The sequence below is a fragment of the Protobothrops mucrosquamatus genome, unplaced genomic scaffold (assembly GCF_001527695.2).
Source record: "Protobothrops mucrosquamatus isolate PMUCROS unplaced genomic scaffold, P.Mucros_1.0 scaffold332, whole genome shotgun sequence".
In the NCBI taxonomy this organism is placed as follows: domain Eukaryota; kingdom Metazoa; phylum Chordata; class Lepidosauria; order Squamata; family Viperidae; genus Protobothrops; species Protobothrops mucrosquamatus.
In genome coordinates this window covers 235,502-260,476 of record NW_015386671.1, presented here as the reverse complement: position 1 = coordinate 260,476, position 24,975 = coordinate 235,502, and the positions used below count along the sequence as shown (strand labels likewise).

Below are 24,975 nucleotides of genomic sequence, written 5' to 3'. Positions count from 1 at the left end.
GATTACAACCTTCATGTAAGAGGAATTCTTTGCTTGCTCAGATAACGAGACCACTCCCATCAATAGACTCTGGGAACTAGTAATACATGAAGTAGGATATCTGAATCTGTTACGTACCAGAGTTTTAATTACTCCAGCTGCTATAAAGTAGTCTGAGAAACTCTCATTGTTCTCCATTTGTTGGGTGATGTTTTTTTTTTTTTTTTTTTGCCCACCAGCTAAAATTCTGTTTTTTTTAAAAACTGTGGTTGTGTAATGAGCAACAGGGAAAATCGTGCTATCCCCTTTTCACCTCTGTGGGGATTTTTTTCCAGCAAGGGAGGTGAAATAAGCCACATTTACTCTATCTCTTATAGACAGTCTTCTATAATGTCATCACAATTTCAGGGGTGAAGAGAGACAAGGAACCCCAGGAAATAGTTTATGTGACATTTGGAAATTAGCCCCATACTTAGACCAGAGATGTTTGGATTAATTTTCATTCTTGCAGCTTACACAGTTTGTACAGTATGCTATCTCCTCTCTCATAGCCTGGTTAAGCATACTACACAAGCAGGGCCTTTTTATCCAATGTAACCATTGTAGAGAATATGTCTACATTTTTCCTCTATTTTCTACTGAATTTTCTGTTCACAATGCAGACTCAAGTGTACTTTCTGGAGCTCATTTTTGCAAAAAGAGCTATTGCATCTATTCAAGAAATAGGAATTGTTACACTGAGTGTTCCCTGACATTTACAAGAAAGCACTTCAGAGTGAAGGGCACTAGTAAAATGTCAGTACATAAAATTCTCATAAAAGCACAGTTGGTAGGCTCTGGGAGGAAAAAAAATATTCAAATGTGTATGTATAGTATCTCATAAAATATTGATGATTTAATCCAGGGCTTTTCAACCTTTTCACCCATTGTACCACTTTTAGGATATGGCAACATCTGAGTACTACCAGTAGCCTAGCAAGGTATCAAAAACTTGATGACCGAAAAAAAAGGAAAAAAGTGATAAAGTACAGGTAGTCCTCGACTTACAACAGTTCGTTTAATGACTGTTCGAAGTTACAATGGCATTGAAAAAAGTGCCTCCAAGCCACAGCCGAGCAAGACACCTGCCTGCCTGCCCGGCGGCACTCTTCCTCCTGTCTGAGGTTTTCATTGTTGTGAGCATTTCTTTTGAGGATTGGTAACAAGGTGGGGTGGGGGGGTGTTTGGTTTTTATTTCCCCCGTCTGCTGGGTGGTTGCAGCAGGTTTTGATCACTTCACATGACCCTGGGACACTGTGACTGTCATAAGTATGAATCAGTTGCCAAGCATCTAAATGTAAATCACAAGACCCTGGAGATGCTGCAACATTCCAGCTGATCGGTGCTTCTTCTGGTCTCAGAAGCGCCAGGATCAGCGCTGAGTTCCAGCTGGAGACTGGTGCTGATCCTGGCACTTCCGCTGAGCCCTGACAGCCCTGCAGCTCCAGCCATCTCTGGCTCAGGCTTGTGCGGTGCTGCCACCAGTTCAGCTCATTCCCCTCCCCCGCTACCACTTTTCTAGGATGGTCGCATACCACCTGCCAGGTCCCAATGTACCATAGGTGGTACACGTACCACTGGTTGAAAAGTCTTGATTTAATCTAAAGTAACTTGGAAAATCTGTATGATTTAGGTAAGCCAAATCCAATCAAATGTGGCTGCATAACTTTAAGCATCAAGACTTCCCAATATAAAGAAATTAATATTCAATAATAATTTACTATGAAAATAATTACTTAAAAATCAAGCATTAAATTTATAATCTCCAGTAACATTGTTATATGAAAACAAAGGATATAATTCAGATGCAACTGGAACTGAAATAGAAACATTTTTATTATGAACTTTGACCAGCATGATGATACCAAGCTACAAGTACAAGTACAACTTATGACTGGATGTTTAGTGACTGGTCCAAGTGTATGATGGACCTCGCCAAAATTACTTATGACCTGGTTTCAAAGTTCTGATGGCTTGCCCCCTCCCCCACAGTCATATGATTGCATTTTGGCACTTGGCAACAGCCTGCATTTATAGCTGTTTGCAGCATCCTGTGGTCACATGACTACAATTTTTGGCATTTTTGCAAGAAACCAACTTGTCATAAATTGATAAGTGTCTAGATAGTAATCATTGCAGGGTTATTGAGACAGCTGGAACTTCAAGGACCAGTTGTAACCAGCATTCATTCAGCACAATTGTAATTTTAAATGGTTGCTGAACAAATAGTTATAGGTCAAGGACTACCTGTATCTGAATGTCTTCTGATTGAAAAATATAATTATTTAGTAAAGAACACAATGGCTGTCCCAATAAACAAAGGAAAGGCAGATGTTATCATGTACAATGTAGTTCTGGACTGAGGATACATCAATTGTTAAATAGTGAAGAACTCTGATTTACTTTCAAAATTAAGACTTGACTATTTAAAAACAATTATCAACCCACTACTTCTGATTTAAAAATCAAGTAAAAATCTCTGAAAATAATCCACAATGTATCATTTTCTTATTCAGCAAAACATTTCTTTCTTTATTGGAGAGATCAAACATTCCTAGTGTTAATGAATAACCAAGCTTTCAAGATAAAATGTTTACTAAAGTTAAACATATTCTGATTTGGTCTGAATATGTAGTGTAAGTAATCCTTGATTAACAGCGACTATTCAACGTTACAACAGTGCTGAATGAGAGGGACATATGATGAATCATCGTAATTGAGACTGTAGTAGCATCCCTATGATGATGATTCAGGCGCTTGGCAATCTGCTTGCAAATATGAGATCATAGCATTCTGCAGTCATGTGATTGCCATTAATGACCTTCGCTGCTGGCTTTCAACAAGATAAGTCAATGGGAAGTTAACAGGAGCTCACAAATGGCAAACATGACTATGCAGGATTCATCTAAAAGAAACTGGGACTACCAGAACTGCTGTCACAAGTCAGCATAGCCAAGGGACCATGACCTTATGACTGCACCCTTTAGTGATGGCGTTTCCTGTTCCAATTTTTATTGGTAAGTGAAGTAATTAGCAACAATTTATACTTGGTATGGTATCTAATAGTGCTCTATTATTTTGAAGTCTCTCCTAGTACAAAGAAATACATACATTTCTGTTATGAGAGCTTTGCTGGTGGAATATTTTTGAATGTCTCTGACAACTAGATTAGAAAAGGATTTCTAAACTATTTGTCAGAGACATTCTGATAACATTTCTATGCATTTAATTGATAATTATGGAAAACAGGATTCTGGATTGAATAAGCTTTTGGTCTGATTCAGCAAATCATTTCACGATTCCATCAAAATGTCTGAATATAAGTATAATATATTTAGGATCTTAGCCACACAGTACTCACAAGGGCAGATTCATTTTTTTAAAACTGGTTTCAGACACATATTTGCAGTGAAGGAACTTCTTATTTATTTCTGGTAATTGTGACTAAGATTATTGCTACCATCATTCTAACTCAAGCCCAAACGTAATAACTAAGAGGTTATAGATACCATTTTTGCTATCTTTGCTCCCAATTTGAAATGCTGCTGACATGCTGCCAGATATGTATGAACTCTTGATAGCTTAATAAGTACTTCAAGAAAATGAAAACGGATACTAGTGAATGCTGTGCTGTGAATGTTGACGAACAAAGCTCTTAGTAAATTTAAGAGCAAGATCCCTTTTAAATAATATATTTAATTTGTTCTAGAAAACTCTTCGTCCCAAATCCCAGACAGGAAAAAAACTACTTAAAAACACTGCTTACAGACTCCCTTCCATGTACTTGGGCCGGAACAGTATGTTGGTGTCCAGTCTAATCTTTTTCTCTCACAGCTCATTCATCTTCACTTTCTCTGCCTTCTCTATTGCTAAGCTTTATTGTTTCTTTTCTTCTCTTCTTCTGGTCTTAGCACTTCTCTCCCCTCCAAAATCCTTTAGCATTCTTATTTTTCTTTCCTACTAACCTCCATCCTTCCCACCTCTACCTCTGTCCTCTTACTTATTTCTCTGCATTCCTTTCCAGTCCACAGCCATATTATTTCTCCTCTATATTTGAACTGTTTTTCACTCTCAACCTCCTTTCTCCTTACCTCTCCCCTCCCAGCCTATTTTCCTCATTCATTTTTAGATATTCCCTTAATTGATTAAGGTTCCAATAATGGCCAAGGAAGTATCAATAGGGACAATCAAAATCACGAGTAGAGATTTCTACCCACCATGTCTCCCTGAATTCTTACAGCTGGGTACATGTTCTTTTTCTCATGTGACTAGGAAAAGATAAAATGAAACCAAGTTCTCCTAGCTAGATATGTTTCACAGTAACTGAGTTCAATAAGATTTGTGGAAGTGGGCACTGGAATTTGACCTCTGAAAATAAGAATACAGTGGATAAATAAGGCCAGAAAGCAAGATCTGTGTGTAAGTAAGAGAGGTGGGTGACAGGAAATAACATTGACTGAGGCTCACCTTATAAAATAGCTATTATATGGAGTCTATACACTACTATTATGCTTATTGTGATGGAATGTGCACCTGGAGAGAGGCCCAAAAGAAGAGATTGTGTAGTCCCAAGCTGGATGGGATAGGGAGAAGAGGTTCAGGGTAGCCATTCCCTAGAATCTCTCAGGATATCTCTAGTAAGTTAGAAAGTTACAGCTTTAGTTTGGCAAGATTCTGTCCAGTAATGTAAGCAAATAAAGGATTGGGCTCGATTAAATGTTTTCTTTGAGTTTAAGCCAACATTATGGACCTACACAAATGAAGGCAGATATACTTGTCCCAGGATAATGTTGCAATCTGGGTCAGTCACCGGGACCAAAAGTTTAGACTTCTGAGCTTTCTGACTCATGCTGGAGGCCATCCTCAGGAACTTCTCTCTCACCAGAATATGTGCTTTGGCTATTCTATGCATAGCATTTATGTGGTATTTATATGGTGCCTGGTTGCATGTGGCTTTTTAGTTGTTTTATGTTATGTAGAACAGAGGGGAGGAAGCTAACCACCAGACTGCAAGAACACAAGCAAGCGGTCATATGTGGAGATCCAAATTCATTGGTAGCCTCACATTGCAACGAACAAGGACATATATTCAATTTCACAACTACTAAGACTGTTGCGCAAATAGGTACAAAAATAACCAGGTAAATGACTGAAGCCTGGGAAATGGGCCTCTTGTCCGTCAACAGTAGTGCTAATTTACTGCCAGGTTATCACGTAATCAGGAGCCAAAGACTTGGCAGTACAAGAAAACAACAGCTAACAACTTATTGGCCAGCCATCAACAGGCACCATATAACACTATGCATAGAATAGCCCAAAGCACACATTCTGATGAGACAGAAGTTCCCTGAGGAGCGAGTTAGCCGCATATGCATGTTTAGCTTGGGTTTTTTTTTTTTACAGAAAGAACAAAATGTCAAGATAAAAATCCAAAGTACTAAGTTGTCAGAACTCCGAAGCAACAAGCCAGACTTGAAACAAACAAACGAACAAGAAAAAAAGTCTCTCTGAACTGTGAATAATTAGACTTATTAAGAAAAATGTTTAGGGTGACAGCACAACACTCCTAATCAATACCTTCATTTTCTAATGTGTAGCTTATATATTTCATTTAAAGTAGTTAATACCGTATTTACTTTCTCCTGCACTCATTGTGGAGGTGGAATGCAAACTGTTGCATCTGGGAGTTGAGGGGGCTTACATCTTGAGCAATATTTACACAATACCAGCCTCCTCACCTGTATGAGAATTCACTCTCATGAAAGACTGGCATGCCAGAAATCAAATTTATAAAAATGAATGAAGTAAGATAAAAATAACAAATTGGGATGAGGAAACGAATTCAATTTTATTAAAAATAATATAAATTAAATTAATATTGTGTCTCTCTAAATATTTACTAATATCTATAGCATTAACTATTTGGGAGGGAATTTGTGGTATTCTATTAGTATTTTCTCCATTTTTGCCCCTTTTCATTCTGATATATTTTATCAATATTCTATATTTTTCCAATTGTGACTGATGGAATTTGTAAAAACAAATTGTCAAAAACATCTATATCTCAGAGCTGTGAAGGTAAAGAATAATAATATTATGAATATTTGCCACTTTGAGTTCATTATACTTCATTATAAAGTAATGAAGATAGGAAAATAAAAATAAAATAAAATATTGAGGCATATTTTACATGTAATGATTTTATTCATTGGGACTATCTTATTTTAAATCTTATTAAGATAATGGGAAATATGCTTTTCTAGATATTTTAATTATAGTATTTTGCATCTCATCACTTGGCATTTATAGATTTCAGTTTGTATATTAATCATATTCATCAGTTATATTCTCTAAATTTATTCAATATTATTCATTATTAGGTAAGAAAATATAGTTCTTGTAACTTAACTGAAATTTCAAATTGAGAATGTTCAGGATTCAAAGCATATTTGAAGATTGTGGTCAATATTAACTTTTAATATTGTTTAACATACTACAACTTTATGGTTGCTTTTAATTAGATGTTTTTGATCCTTTGAGGTTACAAGACTTTTAACCAGGATACTACTTTAAAAAGTCCTTCTTTTCTATCTCAGCAAATTGCTAAGAACATCTTTAGAAAATAAATAGAAGTAAAATAATTACTTGAGGTGTCATTTTGTAGCCTATTATTTCCACAGCAAATAAACACTGAATCACATTCAAATTTATTCACTCACTAACTCGTTCGTTCATTCAATTTCTATAATCGCCCAACTCAATCAAATGATTCTGGAAGGCTTACATATTGCTAATATATTTAGCAAATATTTACTATTAACATATTCTAAATGAAAAGCTGTATTTTAAGTTCCCAAAAGTTTGATTTTTAACATCACCTCTAACTAAAGAAATTTTTGCTATTCATAAATATCATTTCTTGCCTCCAATGTTAATGTTCAGAATTAGGAATGATTTAACTTTACCATAATGTAAGTAAGGACTTGTGGCCATTAATTCACTTCCCTGTCACTGAAGTCAGTAATCATCCATCACTATTAAATTTAAATGTTCCAGCAATGTATTCAAATCTATCATACCTCAGAGCATCCCTTGTCCCTACCACATTAATCTTTTCTATTTCTTTTCTATCAAAGCATATTAATGAGTAAAGTGCATTGACTGGGAAGAATAAAAGAAAAGTACATTATTAATATATACCCTGTAATATCACTACCTGACATAACATATTCCATCTGAGTTCTATTAACACCTTTTTTTATAAATATGTAAGATGCTCTACACATAGGACTAGATTTGAATGCAGCTACATAATTATAAATATCCTGTATTAATCAGGGGCCTATAAATATTAATGTCCAGCTATTGCTTTCTGAACAGTATTTTTTTTAAAAAAATAGTAATTAAAATTACCTAAGAAACTAAAAAAAAACTTGAGTATACATCATTTTCTACTACCAAGGAATTAAGCAAAAATATTTTGGTTATGTGAACTATTTTAATATTTTTTAAAAAACCGGACTTCCTGTTTCATGTCGCAGCGTAATGGAATAGGAAGACGGGGCTCCATCTTCTCTATTTAATTTCGCCCTGCTGGGGACCCTAAAAAGGATTGAAGGTTGCCCCGGAGAGGCAACAAAGAAGGAGAGGACTCTCGCTGATCATGGAGGGATGGGGGCCCTTCCGTTTGATCCAAGAAAGCCTTCCAAACTGGTGGGGGAAAGACTGGCTACATTTGTGTAGAAGCTGCTGACAACCGAAGGAAATAAGCACTAACGAGCAACATGGATGAAACTGGGTGAGACTCTAGCTCTCTTTATAACTTTAAGACATTTTCCTAAAAAAAAACCCGCCCAAAGCAAAGAATCCTCTCCGATAAGAGAGGGAAAGGGAATTTCCATCCCATTCCCTCAGAAAAAAAGCGGCAAACTAAACCGAAAAAATTATAAGATTAATTTGGAATCAATATAGATATATAGCCTTGAAATTTGGGGGTTAAAAGTGCTTTTTAGACTTTTTTAGAAAAGAGACTTGAAAAGCTTACAATATAAGTTTGAAGCTGGAAGAAGGCATTAGCAACATCTAGTGGTGAACCATGGCACTACAATTTATTATGCTTAAAGGAAATTTGGCCTGAAGTCCAGACTCAGATAAGACTTTGGGTGACCTTGGAAACTTTCACTTTTGAAGACTGCAGCTGGAGAAGGAAAAAAAACCCTCTTGGGCTGCTTATCTGCGTGGCAGAGACAATAAACTATTTTGAAATTGGCCTGCTTGGGTTATGAATATAAATACTAACTGACTTTTAGAGCTGTGTCGTGGAACTATTCCCCTGTAGAAGAAGAAACAGGCATGACTGATTGAAATGATGGGACACTTTGGATTATAAACTTTTGATTGATGAATAACTTTTAATTGTTTCTTTTCTCACTGAACAGAAAGGATATGTTTTTCATTGGACTTTCATTGGACAGAAAAACCTGGACTTTGCTTATATTTGTTTAGGGGAGGCCTAAAGATAGACTGACAGGCTGGCTGGATATTTTGGAGTTCAAATGACAATTGACTGAAACTTTTTAAATCTCAAAATAGATTGGACAATATAGACCACATAAAAACAAAAAGGATATTCCACAGTTAGTCTTAAATGGTAAAAAACCATCTCTAACATTTGTCTCCAAAACCCCCAGCTTCACATACCAACAAGTAAATGTTGTTGAGTCTCAGAAAGAAATTCTTTCTATGTTGAAATCAATACAAGAGACAATTTTTTTAGCTCATGATGAGACTAAAAATAACGCAAACGAGATAAAAGAATAACTTTCTAATCTAAACTTACAAATTTATAAAATGATTACAAAGAAGGAACCAGTAAACCAGAAAATAGAAGGAAAATTAGAGGAAGCAGATCCAAAGATGGAGGATCTAAAGGAAGGAATTATCAGACAGACCCAGACAAATGAAGAATTAGAAGATACAGCGATAATACCGGAAATGGGAAAAAATATCTTACTTGTCAAGATCTCAGAACATATTTGAGGATAAGGAAGAAGAGCTGACTGAACAGAAGATAAAGCTGTCAGGAGAATTGTGGAAAACTGGAGAAGGAGGGAGGCTGTTTAATGAATATAAATGGGCTGAGTGTTTTTCCAAAAATACTTTAATCAAATTGTATTTTTTACTTCAAACAATATAAACAAAAATATACTAGAGGACTCAAATGCATTGACTTGAAAAGTTAGTTGGTAAAGGAAGAAAGCCAGAGTAAGAAGAAAATAGAGGTTTTGACCCATTAGATGGGACATTATATTATTAAATAGATGTTTGAACATGGCTAAGGGAATAGATAATTGTTAGAAATAAAAGTATTACTATAACTAAAAAGATAGGATATGCAGCTAGAATACTATATTTTGGTATGAGAAGGGAAATATGAAAATGCCAAAAGGGTCTGAATAAGGGAAACTTTTGGTTACCCAAATAGAATTTGGAAATAAAAAATAAGAAGAGGGGTCAGACAGGGATGTATTCTGTCTCCACTGTTGTTCAATATCTACTCTGAGTCAATCTTCAACGAGGCACTGGAGAACATTGATGCTGGCATCAAAGTAAACGGTGTTTGGATCAACAATTTAAGATATGCTGACGATACAGTTCTGCTTGCCAGTAAGCAGGAAGACCTTCAGCTCCTCATCAACAGAGTCACAGAAATATCTGAAAAATACGGCTTGAAGCTCAACACCTCAAAAATCAAGATCATGGTTGTCAGCAAACAACCTGTTAATTTACCACCAATAAATTCAGAAGGAATACCATTTAAAAAAGTTGAAAGGATTACGCATTTCAGTTCTAATTTACATGAAAGCTGGGACATGATCATTGAAGTAAAGACTAGATAGAGAAAGCTCGAACAGCATTCTTCAAAATGAAAAAGGTCTTCTGCAGTCACGACATAAGTCTAAGATGAAAATCAGGTTTGTCAGATGCTATATTTTTTCTATCCTGCTCTATGGAGTAGAGAGTTGGTCTCTGACAGAAGGCCACCTGAAGAGACTAGAAGCATTTGAAACGTGGATTTACAGGCAGTTGTTACATATAAGCTGGGTTGACAAGATCAGAAATGAGGAGGTGATAAGCCGACTGGGAAAGCCAAAGGAAATCATCAAAACAATTAAAAAACTAAAGTTAGAATATTTCGGACATGTGATGCGACACCCAGAAAAATACGGCATACTACATTTAATCCTCCAGGGAAAGATTGAAGGCAAACAATGTCCAGGCAGAAGAAGAACATCATGGCTTCAAAATCTAAGGGGCTGGTTTGGACAAAACTTATCAGCACTTTTTCGTGCGGCTGCTGATAATCCGATAACGGATATGGCACAAGAAGAAGAAATAGAATTTACTATGAGAAAACTATAAGCGATAGAGATGGGATATTATATTATTTGACAGATGTTTAAATACGGTTAAAAAAATAGATAACTGTTAGAAATAAAAGTTCTATTATAACTAGAAGGATAGGATTTCTAACTAGATTATATTTTGTTATGAGATGGAAAATATGAAAATTCTAAAAAGGTTTGAATAAGGGAGACTTTTGGTTACCCAAATATATTATGAGGAAATTATAAGCAATAGAGATATTTTGAACATTGATGGGATTTTTTTTTAAAAAGCGGGAAAAACAGGATACCGATGGAACAAATGGATTTTAAGTGCAAATGCAATTGAAATATATTTTGACTAGAAAAGATATTATAGACTGACAATATTTATATTATGTATAATACTAGAAAAATGCGATGAAGATGTCTATATTTAATTGTATATGTATTAACAGTATCATAAATTGTATTTGCCCAGTGTGGAAAAATGCATACCACTGGAAGAAGAGAGGATCAAAGAAGCATTGGATGGTGTAGTATTGGAACTAGACTGAGAAAGTTAATATGTATCACTGAATTACCAATGGACCCAGACAGCATGTTGTTTATTAAGTATTCATGATTATAAAATTAGAGAATTAATAAAATGTTTACAATTTTTAAAAAAAAAACCCCACTTCAGTTAGGCAAATACTGCTACTTAGACACTGATATTCAAGAGAAATAATTGACTTCCTAAAATTATACTTTACTAATGATACTGTAATATTATAGTTTTTGTCCAAGCCTAAATTTGAATGCCCTGTGATCATAGCTAAACTGACCTTGTATAACTCTGTGAAAATTAGAATATTTTCTATAAAGATTTGATGAATTTATAGGGTTTTTTTTTTTAAAAAGTCCCTCTTATGATTATAAAAATGGCATTTTAAAGTCCAATACAACCAGGAATATAACAGCTTACAAATCAAATTTGTAGCCTTAGGATATGAAATTGACACAGTGCCTAAAAGAAAAAAAAAATCAGTTCCCCTTGGAATCACTCGCCTATCTGCCCTCCAGCAATGACAGGTGCACCAATACTATAGTAAATTGCTTTATTCTCATTATACTGCTGAATGAGCAACCTGGTCTATCTGAATGCTGTGGCAAAAGAAACAGCACTTTTTGGCAAGACACACTAACCAATATAACTGTTACCAAAAAAATAAATACTTTATAAAAAGTACTTTGGGGTTTTATTCCACCATCAAAATTTCCTTTATAAATTGCTTTTACTGAGTACTTCAAATTGACTGAATGGGGAATATAAACTATATTCACAGGCATCTGGTATAAGCCAAAATTATGACATATCTTTTGGCATCATTATGCAGATGACATATATTACATTATGTATGTTGTAGAATTAGTATTATTTAGTTTTATTGGTATTTTTAATACTAACTTAGACAAAATGGCTAAATAGTACATGAACATATTGCAGTAATGATGCTAAAACAAGAGGGATGGCTAAGGATATCATGCATATGAGGAAAAAACCATCAGGGAGATAATATTAAATAAGATTGGTCATAGAGAACATTCAGACTGTTTAATCCTACCAATTAGTGTTGAGACCTTGTCATACCATCTCTGAAACTGCTTAAAATATTGGTTCAGTTTATTCCTGGCTTGTACCAAAATAGTGTTTCTGCTATTTCTATTCCCAAACTAAGGAATTCTATTTTAATCTCACTAAACAAAATAATAAACCAGATTCATAAAACACTGAGAATATATTTGTAGAGTCTTTGGCATTTCCTGAGCTTGGTTGTTTGCTTGCATTACCCACCTAGGTAACACCATCAATGTGGCGTTTGCTCCCTATTTATTATATATTGAGAATATAATTCCCCAGTTAGGATGTAATAGGAAACCCTGCATTAGGAAACCCTGCATTAATGCCAGCCAGAAGAGATATACTGCATAAAGAAGAAAGGAAAATTTATGAATTCAATTCCATAGCTCCCAGGAGAACTCCTAAACTGGAGGTAGAAATTGAAAGTTGGAATGTGGTTCCTGATCCTTAGAAGGTAAAACTCTGGGTTTAACTTAAGATATAGTATATATTGTATAATAATTAAATGAAAATAATTATATATGTCTGAGATGACTGTTTTTTATCACTGAAATGAAAATAGCAATACTGTTAATGATTTCGACTGAGATTATTTTGTTAACTGTTACTCAACTAACACACGTGCTCCCCCAAGTGTCCAAAGTATTATTTTAACTTTGATATAATTTATTTTAATAGAAAGCGCAAAGATTTATATAAGTGATTGTAGATAATAATTCAATATTTAATATGCTATACTTCAAAAAATCGAAGAAGAGTAATTGAAGATGTGAATAAGTAAAATTAATTATATATATATATATATATTAAAGAAGTTTACACATAATCATTTCATCTTTCCTATTCAGGAAATACATTCTGGTGATTTTCATCAGACATTCCTGAACCATAGAGGAAACAAAATTTTAAAATTCATAGGTTTACATACTTTTGTGTTTCCAATAATTGATGAAAAATAATTTTTTAAGGTCTTGAGTCAGCTCCTGGACTGCAAATATAAAGAGATACCATTGGCTCAAAGACTCTGCCCCTGTGATTCTGAAGAGATTGAAACCTTTGGATATGTCCTTTTTCAGTGCTCTTTTTTGTAGAGACATTCAAACAAAATTTATTTTCCCAATAATTATTAGGTATCCTCATTGTTCCTATACCGTTTATGTTCAGTGGTTGCTTAAGATGTCACATAGTGCAGATAGCTAGATTCTGCACAGCAGCACTAAAGATTTCTGGAACTTGATGAATAATCCATTATAACTGTTTTATACAATTAATGCACCAAATATTTTGATGTTATTACTTTGTTGTATTTTAGTGCCTAGTAACTATAGACTTTTACAATATAAGGATTAATATTACATTATAGCTTAGGCCGTGCTCTTGTTTAAGTGCAACTGATAAATACGTGCCATATTATGATTTTAACATAGATTTTATTTGTTATTTGTCATTATTTAGATCAATACCTATATCTAGAATCTTAACTAGATACACTCTGAATATTTTTAATTGTCTTTGACTGTAATAAATATTTTTTGAAAGGCCTTAATTATGAGAACAACAGAACCATACCCAAAGATCAAAGTTATTTATGATGCGCTGTATGCTTTTGTTTGCAAAAGCATATTTCCAGAACTATGACACCCCAAAGCTGTTCATGCCCATCTTATTTATTTACATGATCTGTATTTGTTGTCTTTGAAAAACTCCCAGTAGTGTATATTCATAAAAAATAAAAAATAATATAACGAAGCCATTCTAAGCAAAACAAAACTGAAACTATACCAAATAATGATATGTGAGCCAACCATTAAATCTTGAAGGCCTTACAAAGCAAATACTTTTAACTGTCTTCATAAAATATAAAAAATCAGAGCCATCTGTATTTCTGGCGGAAGAGCATTTTAAGCAACTGGACAACTACTGAGAAGTTCTATTTCTGGGTCTACCTTCAAAATCTTAAAAAGAGAATAAAACTTAAAGCATTTTCCCTTTGGTTAAATACATAGGATGGATATATTCCATTGGCTAGAGACTGAAGGAATCTGCAACCCAAGCCATTTAAGATTTTTACATTAAAATAAGCACTTTGAAATGTACTAAAATTTATTTGTATGCAATGACCATACAATCAGTGATACAAGGCTGTGGCAACTCTCATTTTGAACCAATTATAGCTTTAAAGGAAGACCATGTATGTATAATAATAATCTTACACCACTGTTACCAAGAACTTATCAGTAAAACCCTCAGCAGAATTATGGCATGCAGTGTTAAACCCGTAATTAGAAGATGTCTATATTAGTCTTAATTGATGACTAGTTTTAACAGGTAAAACCTACAAAGCATATACACCGCAGATATACATGTATCTATACAGATACATTGTATAATATTCTTGAAATTCATGGGACAGATAACTTCAGAATTAAGGTGATACGTCTTTTTACAAATCAATTAGAACTGCTAATAAACAGTTTACTAGCTCAACACCAAAATAATAGAGTAAACTTTGTGTTACAAAGAAAAGTATGGCAACAATATCATTAGAAGAAACTGTTTTTCAGAGAAAAAGACATCAGATAAACATAAAATGGCCCAAGACATTCTAGGTTATAGTGCATCTCCAAGTTAGTAATTGCAATAGTTTGAGATATAGAAAACTTCATTTATATTATCTAAAACCAACAAAAACCCAGTATAGACCAGCATACTGAAATATATAATAATATAATTTCCTTGGGTGTCTCTCCACATATTCAGTTTAGGTAAAACTGTAATGTAAATGTGGAAGTTTTGATAATTACTTATCATCTGAAAGATATTAATTTCCTTTACATTTTAAGGAAATTATTAGGATGCTATTCAGTGTAACTATGTACATTCTTCCTTTTAAGGTTATCTCATATGATAAATGAGAATATTTGGTTTGTATATAATTCAACCAATTCTAAGATAGCAAAAGATATCTAAAACATTTAGAAAATTTAGATACCAGGATTGTAAAAAATCTTTACCACCCAACACTAAAAATATGTAATGAAGCATTTTATTCATCTTCCTTTACTTTGAAAGCAACTGACATTTCATAGATAAACTGGAGTATTTCACAGTACTAGTTTTGTGATTATGTCCACCAAACTGGATAATTTGGGGAATAAGACACACACACACACACACACACACACATCAGAGACACTATATACTAACTTTATATTAGTATCAATTATACAAGAATCAGTTAGAGCAGGGGTGTCAAACTGCCGGCCCATGGGACCGGATCATTCTTTTTCTCTCTCCTAAATGTACAGATCCAGTATATCATATGAGTATCAGCTGGCTCAATCATGCCAAATTTGGGAGAGAAAAATAATACTGATCACTTAATAGAAGCAGAATTAGCAATAGGCACACACATACAATTATGCATTGCCTTACACATTTCATAAATACTTATATAACAATGAAAAATATTTTCCATTTTTCTACTACTGCTTATGATAGTTTTCATGTTGGGTTCAGCACATCATTGGGGAAATTGTTAGACAATTTCTAATAATAATCTGATGCTTGTTGTGATAATATATGATTTTTAGAAAAAAAATGTGTTGACTTTAATAATCACCATTTTAACAGTTTTGATGGCATTTCCAAAGCAGTCAAGGATTTCAGTTATCTAACATCATTTAAATTTATCTCCAGGACAGGTGCTATGCAGTCCAATTCCTTCTGTAATAAGGAAGCTCTGCAGAGTGTGTGGGCCATGTACTGGGCCATGTACTAAGAACATAGAATAGAATATTAATATTCTTTTCAGTGGCTCCAGCTTGGATAGATGACCAAGCAGGTGCTTTTTTGTAGGTGCTTATGATGCTGGCTGCTGAATTCTCAGAGGCACAAGCAGTAGTACTATTTCAAACTGCTATGAAGAGATTAGGGGCTGGAAATAGTATTATATAGAAGTACCATTTATTTGTTCCTTGAAAAGAATATCAATCCAGTGGAAGTAAACTAATTCCATGCATGCCTTGTACTCAGATGTGAAAAAGTTATTTTTAGGTAGTTATAAATGTCAAGCTACTTTTTTGTCATTTATTAACCACTGGTTAAGAAATTTTATAGGCTAAATATTTGAATTAAACTTGGGACAGTATTCAGCATTAAAAATACAGACAATGTTGTAAAATGAGAAGAACTTCCTAATTAATTAGCAAGAAATCAACAATATAGCTAGAATGGCTTAATTGAAGGACTTACTTATTCCAGGCTTGTCTAAGATTTTTAGCACTGTACTGTGTAAAGCGATCTGCAACAAAAAATAAGGACTTTTAATTTTATATTAAACATTTTCCTTTAATATGCTTACAATTAAAGGCAATGTTTACAAGCTAGCTAAAATATGCCAATAGTAAACAATAGCTTCTGAAATCAAATAACAAGAAAAGCAGAGAGTATCCCATTACTTGTAAAAATAAATTATCACCTAATTCCTAAAACCTAATAGTATGTCTGCAGATTAGGCAAATGGAATCACCACTAGGAAATCATTTATAAGAACAATAGCGCAGAACAAAATTGTTTATTAAATTTATATAAGTTTCTTTTCAGATACCTTGAAAAATGTTAATTCAAAGTAACTACATGGAAACTATATTGGAAACTATTATATATTTAATACTATTAAATAATATCATTCAGTAATTTAATCTATCTGCCAATTTGTAAAGATCTTGCACACATTAAACAACTTTGCAGAGACACAAGGATCCAATAGCATGTATCTTGTAATGTGGTGCTCATTAGCAAAAATGCATTAAGAACATCATACATGCATGATTCAGGCTATCAGACTGAAGGCTTTATATTCCAGAGTTTTATTCCTACAGTGACAAATCATAGCACAGTTTCTCTTTATGTACATTCATATGACATTTTGATCATGGGATTGGAGGACATTAACATTAGTCCCTTGTTATGGAAAAATCATACCTTCTTTGTCCTCTTGGTCCTGTAGTTCTCCACAATTGCCCCCCTCCACTGCAGGGAGTTGGGCCTGTTAATCAATCTACCAGACATGATTGGGTTTCACAAGAAAGTTGGATCAGACAGCCGTTGATCAGACAGCACCTGTGCAGACTCAGCGTGATTGAGGATTGTATAGAGTCCCTTCTCAAAAATCCATCTTTGGATCCACCTGTGTTAGATAACCTTCATATACTGTTCAACCTTCCCCTAGGCCCCTCCCACTCTTTTTAAATTTACATGTAACTGCTGGGGAGAGATAATCCAACAGCATGTTATGGAGATGTAGAACTCCTATCTGGCTATCCAGACATTGCTGTTCAGATGTTGATCCAGTGCTTAGAGGTAGTGGCTCCAACTCAACATGGCAAGATCAAGTGGCCGTGGATTTTTGGCTCCCATTGATCTGGTAAAGTGTCATTTCCAATTCTACAATCCTCCAGACAGACCTTGTGGGGGCTTTCCTGGATTTTCAGCTCCTGCTTTATGGTTGCTGAAAGCAACTGTAGCTAGAAGGACCTTTGCCCAGATTTACAATGCATTCAGAAAGTATTCAGATCCCTTTCACTTTTGTCAATTTTGTTATGCTGCAGCCTGATTCTACAGTTGTTGAAATTCATTTTTTTCTCATTAATATACACTCATATATATACTCTATAATGTCAAAGTGAAAAGAGAAGGTTAGAAATGTCTGTAAATTTACTAAAATATCACATTGGCATAAGTATTCAGACCCTTCACTCAGTACTTTGTTGAACCACCTTTGGCAGCAATTACAGCCTCAAGTCTTTTTGGGTATGATGTGACAAGCTTTATACACCTGGACTGGGGATTTTCTGCTATTGTTCCTTGCAAATCCTCTCAAATTTAGTCAAGTTGGATAGCCATTTTCAGGTCCCTCCAGGGATGTTCAATAGAGTTCAAGTCAGAACTCTGGCTGGACCGCTCTAGGACACTGATGGTGAACCTTTTAGAGACCGAGTACCCGAACTGCAACCCAAAACCCATTTATGTATCGTCGGGTGCCAGGTAGGTGTGGCCCATTGGGTGGATGTGGCCAATTGGGTGGGCATGTCCCATTGGGTGGGCATGGCTGTGGTGATAATGGCAGACTGGGTGGGACTAAAAAGTTCAATCAATCAATTCCAACTTTGCGAGATCTTTTTTTTTCCCATGAGAAGTTGAAATTGACTGATTGAACTTTTTTTTTTTTGCACACGGTGGCAGAGGCCTAAAGCGAAAAGGTTTTATAAAACCCAGCTGAAGGCCTAGGACTGGGGCGATGGTGCGCGTGCCCACAGAGAGGGCTCTGCGTGCCACCTGTGGCACGCGTGCCATTGGTTCACCACCACGGTTCTAGGACATTCATAGAGTTGTCTCTAAGACATTCCTATGTTGTCTTGATGAGTGCTTAAGATCGTCATGTTGGAAAGTGAACTTTTGGTCCAATCTAAGGTCCTGAGCGCTGTTGAACAGGTTCTCATTGAGGATATTCCTGCGTTTTACTCCATTCAAGTTTCATCAACCCTGACCAGTCTCTGAGTCCCTGTTGCTGAAAAACACGCCCATCACCATGCTTCACTGTTGGGATGATATTGGGCAGGTGGGGAGTGGTACCTGGTTTCCTCCAGACATAATGTTTAGAATTGAGACCAAACAGTTCAATCTTGGTTTCATCAGACCAGAGAATCTTGTTCTTCACAATCTCAGAGTCCTTCAAGTGCTTTTTTGCAAACTTCAAGTGGGCTTTCACATGTTTTGCACTGAGGAGAGACTTCTCTCCAGCCACTCTGCCATAAAGTCCAGATCTGTGGAAGGCTGCAATGATGATTGTCCTTCTGGAATTGTGTCTCATCTCCACACAGGAACTCTGGAGCCCAGTCAGAGTGACCATCAGGTTCTTGGTCACTTCTCTTACTAAGTCTCTTTTCCCACAATTTCTCAGTTTGTGTGGGCAACCAGTTCTTGGAAGAGTCCTGCTTGCGCCAAACTTATTCCATATGAGAATTATGGAGCCTCTTTGCTCTTAGGAACCTTCAGTGCAGCAGAAATTTTATTGTAGCCTTCCCTAGATCTGTGCCTTGCAGTAATCCTGTCTCTGAGCTCTGCCGGCAGTTCCTTTGATCTCTTGGCTTTTGCTCTGCTACAGTATGCACTGTCAGCTGTGAGGCCTTCTATACAGAGGTGTGTGCCTTTCCAAATCATATCCAATCAATTTGATTTACCACAGGTTGACTCCAATTAAGGTGTAGAAGCATGTCAACAAGCAAGAAAAAATGGGAGGCACCTCAGCTAAATTTCAAGTGTTAATGGAAAGGTTTTGAATAATTATGCCAATATGATATTTCAGTTTTTTCTTTTTAATAAATGTATAGACATTTCTAAAATTCTGTTTTTACTTTCTCATTTTGGGGTACTCAGTGTAGATTAATGAGAAAAAAATGAATTTCAACAACTGTGGAATCAGACGGCATAACAAAATTGACAAAAGTGAAAGGGATTTGAATACTTTCTGAATGTACTGTAATCTGTATGCCACTCCTGAACTGGGAGACTTTGCTTACCGCATCAGTCAGGCTCTAGTCATTTTCTAGATAGATTATTACAATTGGCTTCAGAGGAGGTTATCCTTCAAGACCATCCTGAAGTTACAACCAGTCCAGAATACAATGTTGGGTACAATTCTGACATCCTAGTCTTTGCCCTTAGTACATTGTTGCTATGAAATCTGCATTTTTGATGCTGGTTTTATTGTCTTTTATGCCCCCCCTTTCTTAATCCCTCCCTCTCTTTCATCCAGAATTATGATTCATAAGCTGGTTGGCCCAAAAGGTCCGTTAAGTAAATAAATATGATATTTAAGATATTGTGAATAATGAATAATGATAATTTTCCTCTCTATGTACATTTATTTTTATTTTTTGATTTTATACCCTTGATAAATTAATCTCAAATTGAAATCAGATATATAATGTATATAGAAACAAACTGGGAGGTATTACTCATGTCTCTGTTTGGATAAAAATTATCTACAATTATAGTAATACTTTGTTTCTTTTCTCATAATAATAGACCAAGAAACAAAAGTTCTTTTTTGTACATACTTCCTAAATCACTAGTATAAGACATTCGGTTCTAGTTATGTACTATTTCCTCTATGTAGAAGGACATAATTCTTTCAGAATTACTAAAGAACAAAATTGTGCACATTTCTTGTACAATAGTAATGTAATGCTTAAGTATAATTGATAATACTATTTATATTATTGTTTTACACATGCTGCCAGAGCTCAAGGCAGCATAAATTAAATTTTACAAGTACAGCCATTGAGATAGGGTTGTTCGTCTCAAACAGAGTGACTATTCTAAGAACACCTCTGAAAATTGATCCTGTGTTTTCAATACCTTATTAGTCCTTGGCTTACAACAGTTCATTTAATGACCATTCAAAGTTACAATGCCACTGAAAAAAGTGACTTATGATCATTTTTCACCCTTATGATTGTTGCAGCATCTCCAAGGTCACATGATCAAAATACAGAAGCTTGGCAATTGACTCATATTTGTGACTGTTATGGTGTCCCAGAGTTGTGTGATCCCCTTTTGTGACCTTCTGACAAGCAAAGTCAATGGGAAAGCCAGGTTCACTTAACAACCTGTTACTAACTTAACAGCTGCAGTGATTCACTTAACAACTGTGGAAAGAAAGGTCATATAATGGGTCAAAACTCACTTAACAATTGTCCCATTTAGCTACAGAAATTTTGGGTTCAATTGTGGTCATATGTCAAGGACTACCTGTACTACACTATTCTACATTAAGCAACCTTTTCCCCCACCAGGCATCAAATATTTCACTGGTAATTTGTGATCACAGGTAAGTATGGCTACAGCCAAAATGGGTGAAAAAAACTGCAATTTCTTATTGGAATCTTTTTGACACTTTATTTCTTTTCCTCCCAAGTAGCAGGCTTCAGGTAACAGAGATATATTTTTGTTAACAATTGTATTAAAGAAGTTGTATTAATCGTCAGAGAATTTCTTTGAAACCAACCAGTTCTAGGTATAGTTTCTATGCAGAACAATTATATTATGCAATTTATCAGAATGGAAAATGCTCACGCACTGTATTGAATCATACTGGACAAAGGTTGAGATATTTTTAAATTCAAGGTGCTAATAATGTTCAGATTAAAATATTTTAATTAAATGACAATGAATGCTGCAAACAATCAATTAGATTGCCAGTAATTATTTTTAGTACAATGGGTGTATAAACTAGTAAGACCTTAGCTGAAAGCAACCTTTTCAGCCTTTCAGGGTGAGTAGTGGGTTTGGATCACATGTACATAATCATATCAAAAAAATCCCACTGATACACATATGGTCACATATAGAACATCGAACAGTAAAGAAAGAAAACTCCTTTCACCTCTCTCCCTAAGAATTCAACCTGTCCTCCATCTTAACAGGTTGCTATGGAATATCAAGCATATCAAATAAGTTGCTGCAGTGAACAAGGTGTCTTGGGTTCTGAAAGTAGTAACAATTGCTCTAGTAGTTTTGTTGAAATTTTTTTAGGGCCAAGCATTGAAATTTCCCACTGTGGATGGCACATTAGCTGCTGGCCTGTACAGCCTTATTAAAAGGTCAATTTAAAAACAGCAGGTAGAAACAGAAGGTAGAGTACTGGAATCACATGTAGCAGGATTTGGTCCTGGCAAGAACATACCAAGGAATTGGGTAATTTTGAGAAAACATGAAACATATGAATAGGAATTTTTAGTAAACATAATATTTTACTATTTTTTAAATAATCATAATATTTACCTTTACAGATACACAATATTACTTAAATAAAAGAATGATAACTTTGCTTTTTTGTGGCTCAGTGGTTAAGATTTTGGGCTTGTTGGCTGGAAAGCTGGCAGCCCAGGTTCCAGAACCAAATGCCACCAGACAGGGTAATCTTCGAACAGTGCTGGCTCAATGGCCTTGAAAACGAGATGAGCACCATAGTTGGTTACTACTAGCGGAGTAAATCTGCAGGGATTCCTTTATCTTTTTAACTTTACTTTTCTCTTAAGCTCTCAATTTGCAAAGATCACTGTTTCAAAGCTAAGTTCAAATGATAACAGGCAAAATATTAAAATTTTGAAGTTTACAATTACTTCAAAAAGTTAACATTTCATTTTAATTTTATTTTTAAAGCTCTTCAATAAACAATATGCATACAGACAAACATTATGCAGTATAGCACCATTAAACAATAACATATCAGAATTGCTTCCTGACTGCCACCTAGCGTCAAAGCACTTTTCTCTTCTTAAATCAAGTACTACACATGAAAGTAAAAGAACATATTCATTCATTCAGAAATACCATTAGCACTCCTCACAAAATTAAACAGCAGTCTTAGAAAGCTACAAAGTTTCCTTCCAAATGAATTTCACATTTTTCTAATTATAATTTTATTTTTAAAAAGCAGATATTTTAATGTTCCTAGCAATTTAATATTTTATGGGGAAAATGCATATTTATATCATTTTAAAAGTATTTTATACTACAGGGCAGTTGGGGATTATGAATATTTTTTTTTAAAAAAAATCAGAAAGTAATAACAATGGATTTGTAGCTGGCTGACAAACCGTATTCAATGAGTAGTCCTCAATGGTACCACATCCACATGGAGAGAAGTAAGCAGTGGGGTACCACAAGGCTCCATCTTAGGCCCAGTAGTCTTCAATATCTTCATCAATGACTTATATGAGGGAATAGAAGGGGAACTAATCAAATTTGCCGATGACACTAAACTGGCAGGAATAGCCAACACCCCAGAAGACTAACTCAGGATCCAAAAAGATCTTGACAAACTTGAACAATGGACCCTATCCAACAAAATGAGTTTTAATGTGGAGAAAATCAAAGTTTTACATTTAGGCAGGAAAAAATCAAAGATAAGACAGATGAGATAAGACCTGGCCCCAAAACAGTAACTGTGACTATGAGCCAGCAATGTGCAGCAGCAGCCAAAAAAGCTAATACAATCCTGGGTTGTATAAACAGAGGCATAGAATCGAGATCACACGAAGTATTAGTGCTGCTTTATAAAATCCTAATGAAACCACACCTGGAATACTGCAACCAATTTTGGTCATCATACTACAAAAAAGATGTTGAGACCTTGGAAAAAGTTCAGAGAAGAGCAACTAAGATGATCCAAGGCCTGGAGACAAAAACATATGAAGAACGGCTGCAGGACTTGGGTAGTCTAAACAAAAGAAGAAATAGGGGTAACATGATAGCAATATTCCAGTATTTGAGAGGCTGCTACAAAGAAGATGGGATCAAATTATTCTCAAAGAACCAGAGGGCAGGACAAGAAACAATAATTGGAAACTAATCAAAGAGAGAAGCAACCTGGAATTAAGGAGAAAGTTCCTAACAGTGAGGATAATTAACCAGTGGAACAGCTTGCCTTCAAAAATTGTGGGTGCTCCATCACTGGAGGTTTTTAAGAAGAGACTGGACAGTCCCTTGTCTGAGATGGTATAGGGTCTCCTGCTTGAGTGGGGATTGGACTAGAAGACTTCCAAGGTCTATTCTATTCTGTTCTGTTCTGTTCTGTTCTGTTCTGTTCTGTTCTGTTCTGTTCTATTCTATTCTATCCCTATCCCTATCCCTATCCCTATCCCTATCCCTACCCCTACCCCTATCCCTATCCTATCCCCATCCCTATCCCTATCCCTATTTATTTGATTAGGACTATATCTTTCAGAAGTCCAAAGCAATATTTAACATTTCTTTCTTCATTTTTTTCCCTGCAGCAAAACTGTTTTGGTTTAGGAGATTTAGTTGAGAGAGAAGAATTGGTTCAATGAGTATTTTGAAAAATATTTTTGAAAACAAGAAGAGCAAAACCATAGGTCATAATGATTATACTTACAAAATCAAGCCAGATTTCAAACACTGTACCAAAGCACATTCTATGAGTTTTCTGAGGTTATAAAAATAATAACCATCAGTATTTCATTAATATTCTTTAACAAAAAGATAGCTCTTTAGGAAAATGAATTATTAACATTTCAACAGAAACACAAGACATAAAGCATGGGAAGAAACATTAATTCCAGTCACATTTTGGGACACTATTGTAAAATAGTTAATTTCTATAGAATGAAAGATATAAACACTGCAAGTTTTGTTTAGAATAATTTTTTGCTTATCTAACAGACTTTTTAAACTATTTAATATTTAGTGTACTTTGCCCATAAAAGTTAAGATAACACCGTTGAAAAGAAGAAAAGTATTACATCAACAAATAATATTAATACAGATAATAATTCAAACAATAATTTTGAACCCTGGTGGCACAATGGTTAGAATGCAGTATTGCAAGCAAACTCAGCCCGCAGTCTTGAGTTCAATTCTGATGGGGCTCAAGGTTGACTCAGCCTTCCATCCTTCCGAGGTCGGTAAAATGAGGAGCCAGATTGTTGAGGGCAAATACACTGACATTGTAAACTGTTCAGTGTATGCTGTAAGTACTATGGAGCAGTAATTAGTCTAAGTGTTATTACTATTGCCAATTTTCTCTAGCTTAGTAATCAGCTCTATGCTTTTCATATTACATTCCCACTTTGTACATCCTAATTACATTGAAGCAATTCTGGTATTCAATAGAATAGATCAAAAGCAATATTACAACAATTGATTTTGAAAAATTTGGATATTTTATTTATTTATTTATATTTAAATTTATATGCCGCCCTTCTCCCCATGGGACTCAGGGCGGCTCACAGCATATTAAAACATTGTACAAAAAGAAATTTTCCCCTGCTAAAAACCAATTAAAATCCAAATATTAGTAGCTGTGGCTCTTTAAAATTGTTTAAAAATTGTCCCTATTTAAAACTCACCTTAGGTCAG

At 34.9% G+C, this 24,975-nt stretch overlaps 1 protein-coding gene across 1 annotated transcript in view; it reads right to left on the bottom strand.

Annotated features, from left to right (window-relative positions):
• The window catches only part of CDK14 (cyclin dependent kinase 14), a 197,176-nt gene that overhangs the window by 6,858 nt on the left and 165,343 nt on the right, over positions 1-24,975 (bottom strand). Inside the window, exon 12 of the mRNA XM_015815272.1 lies at positions 16,282-16,330. Coding sequence (XP_015670758.1) covers positions 16,282-16,330 — 49 coding nt within the window. The remainder of the gene's footprint in view (positions 1-16,281; positions 16,331-24,975) is intronic.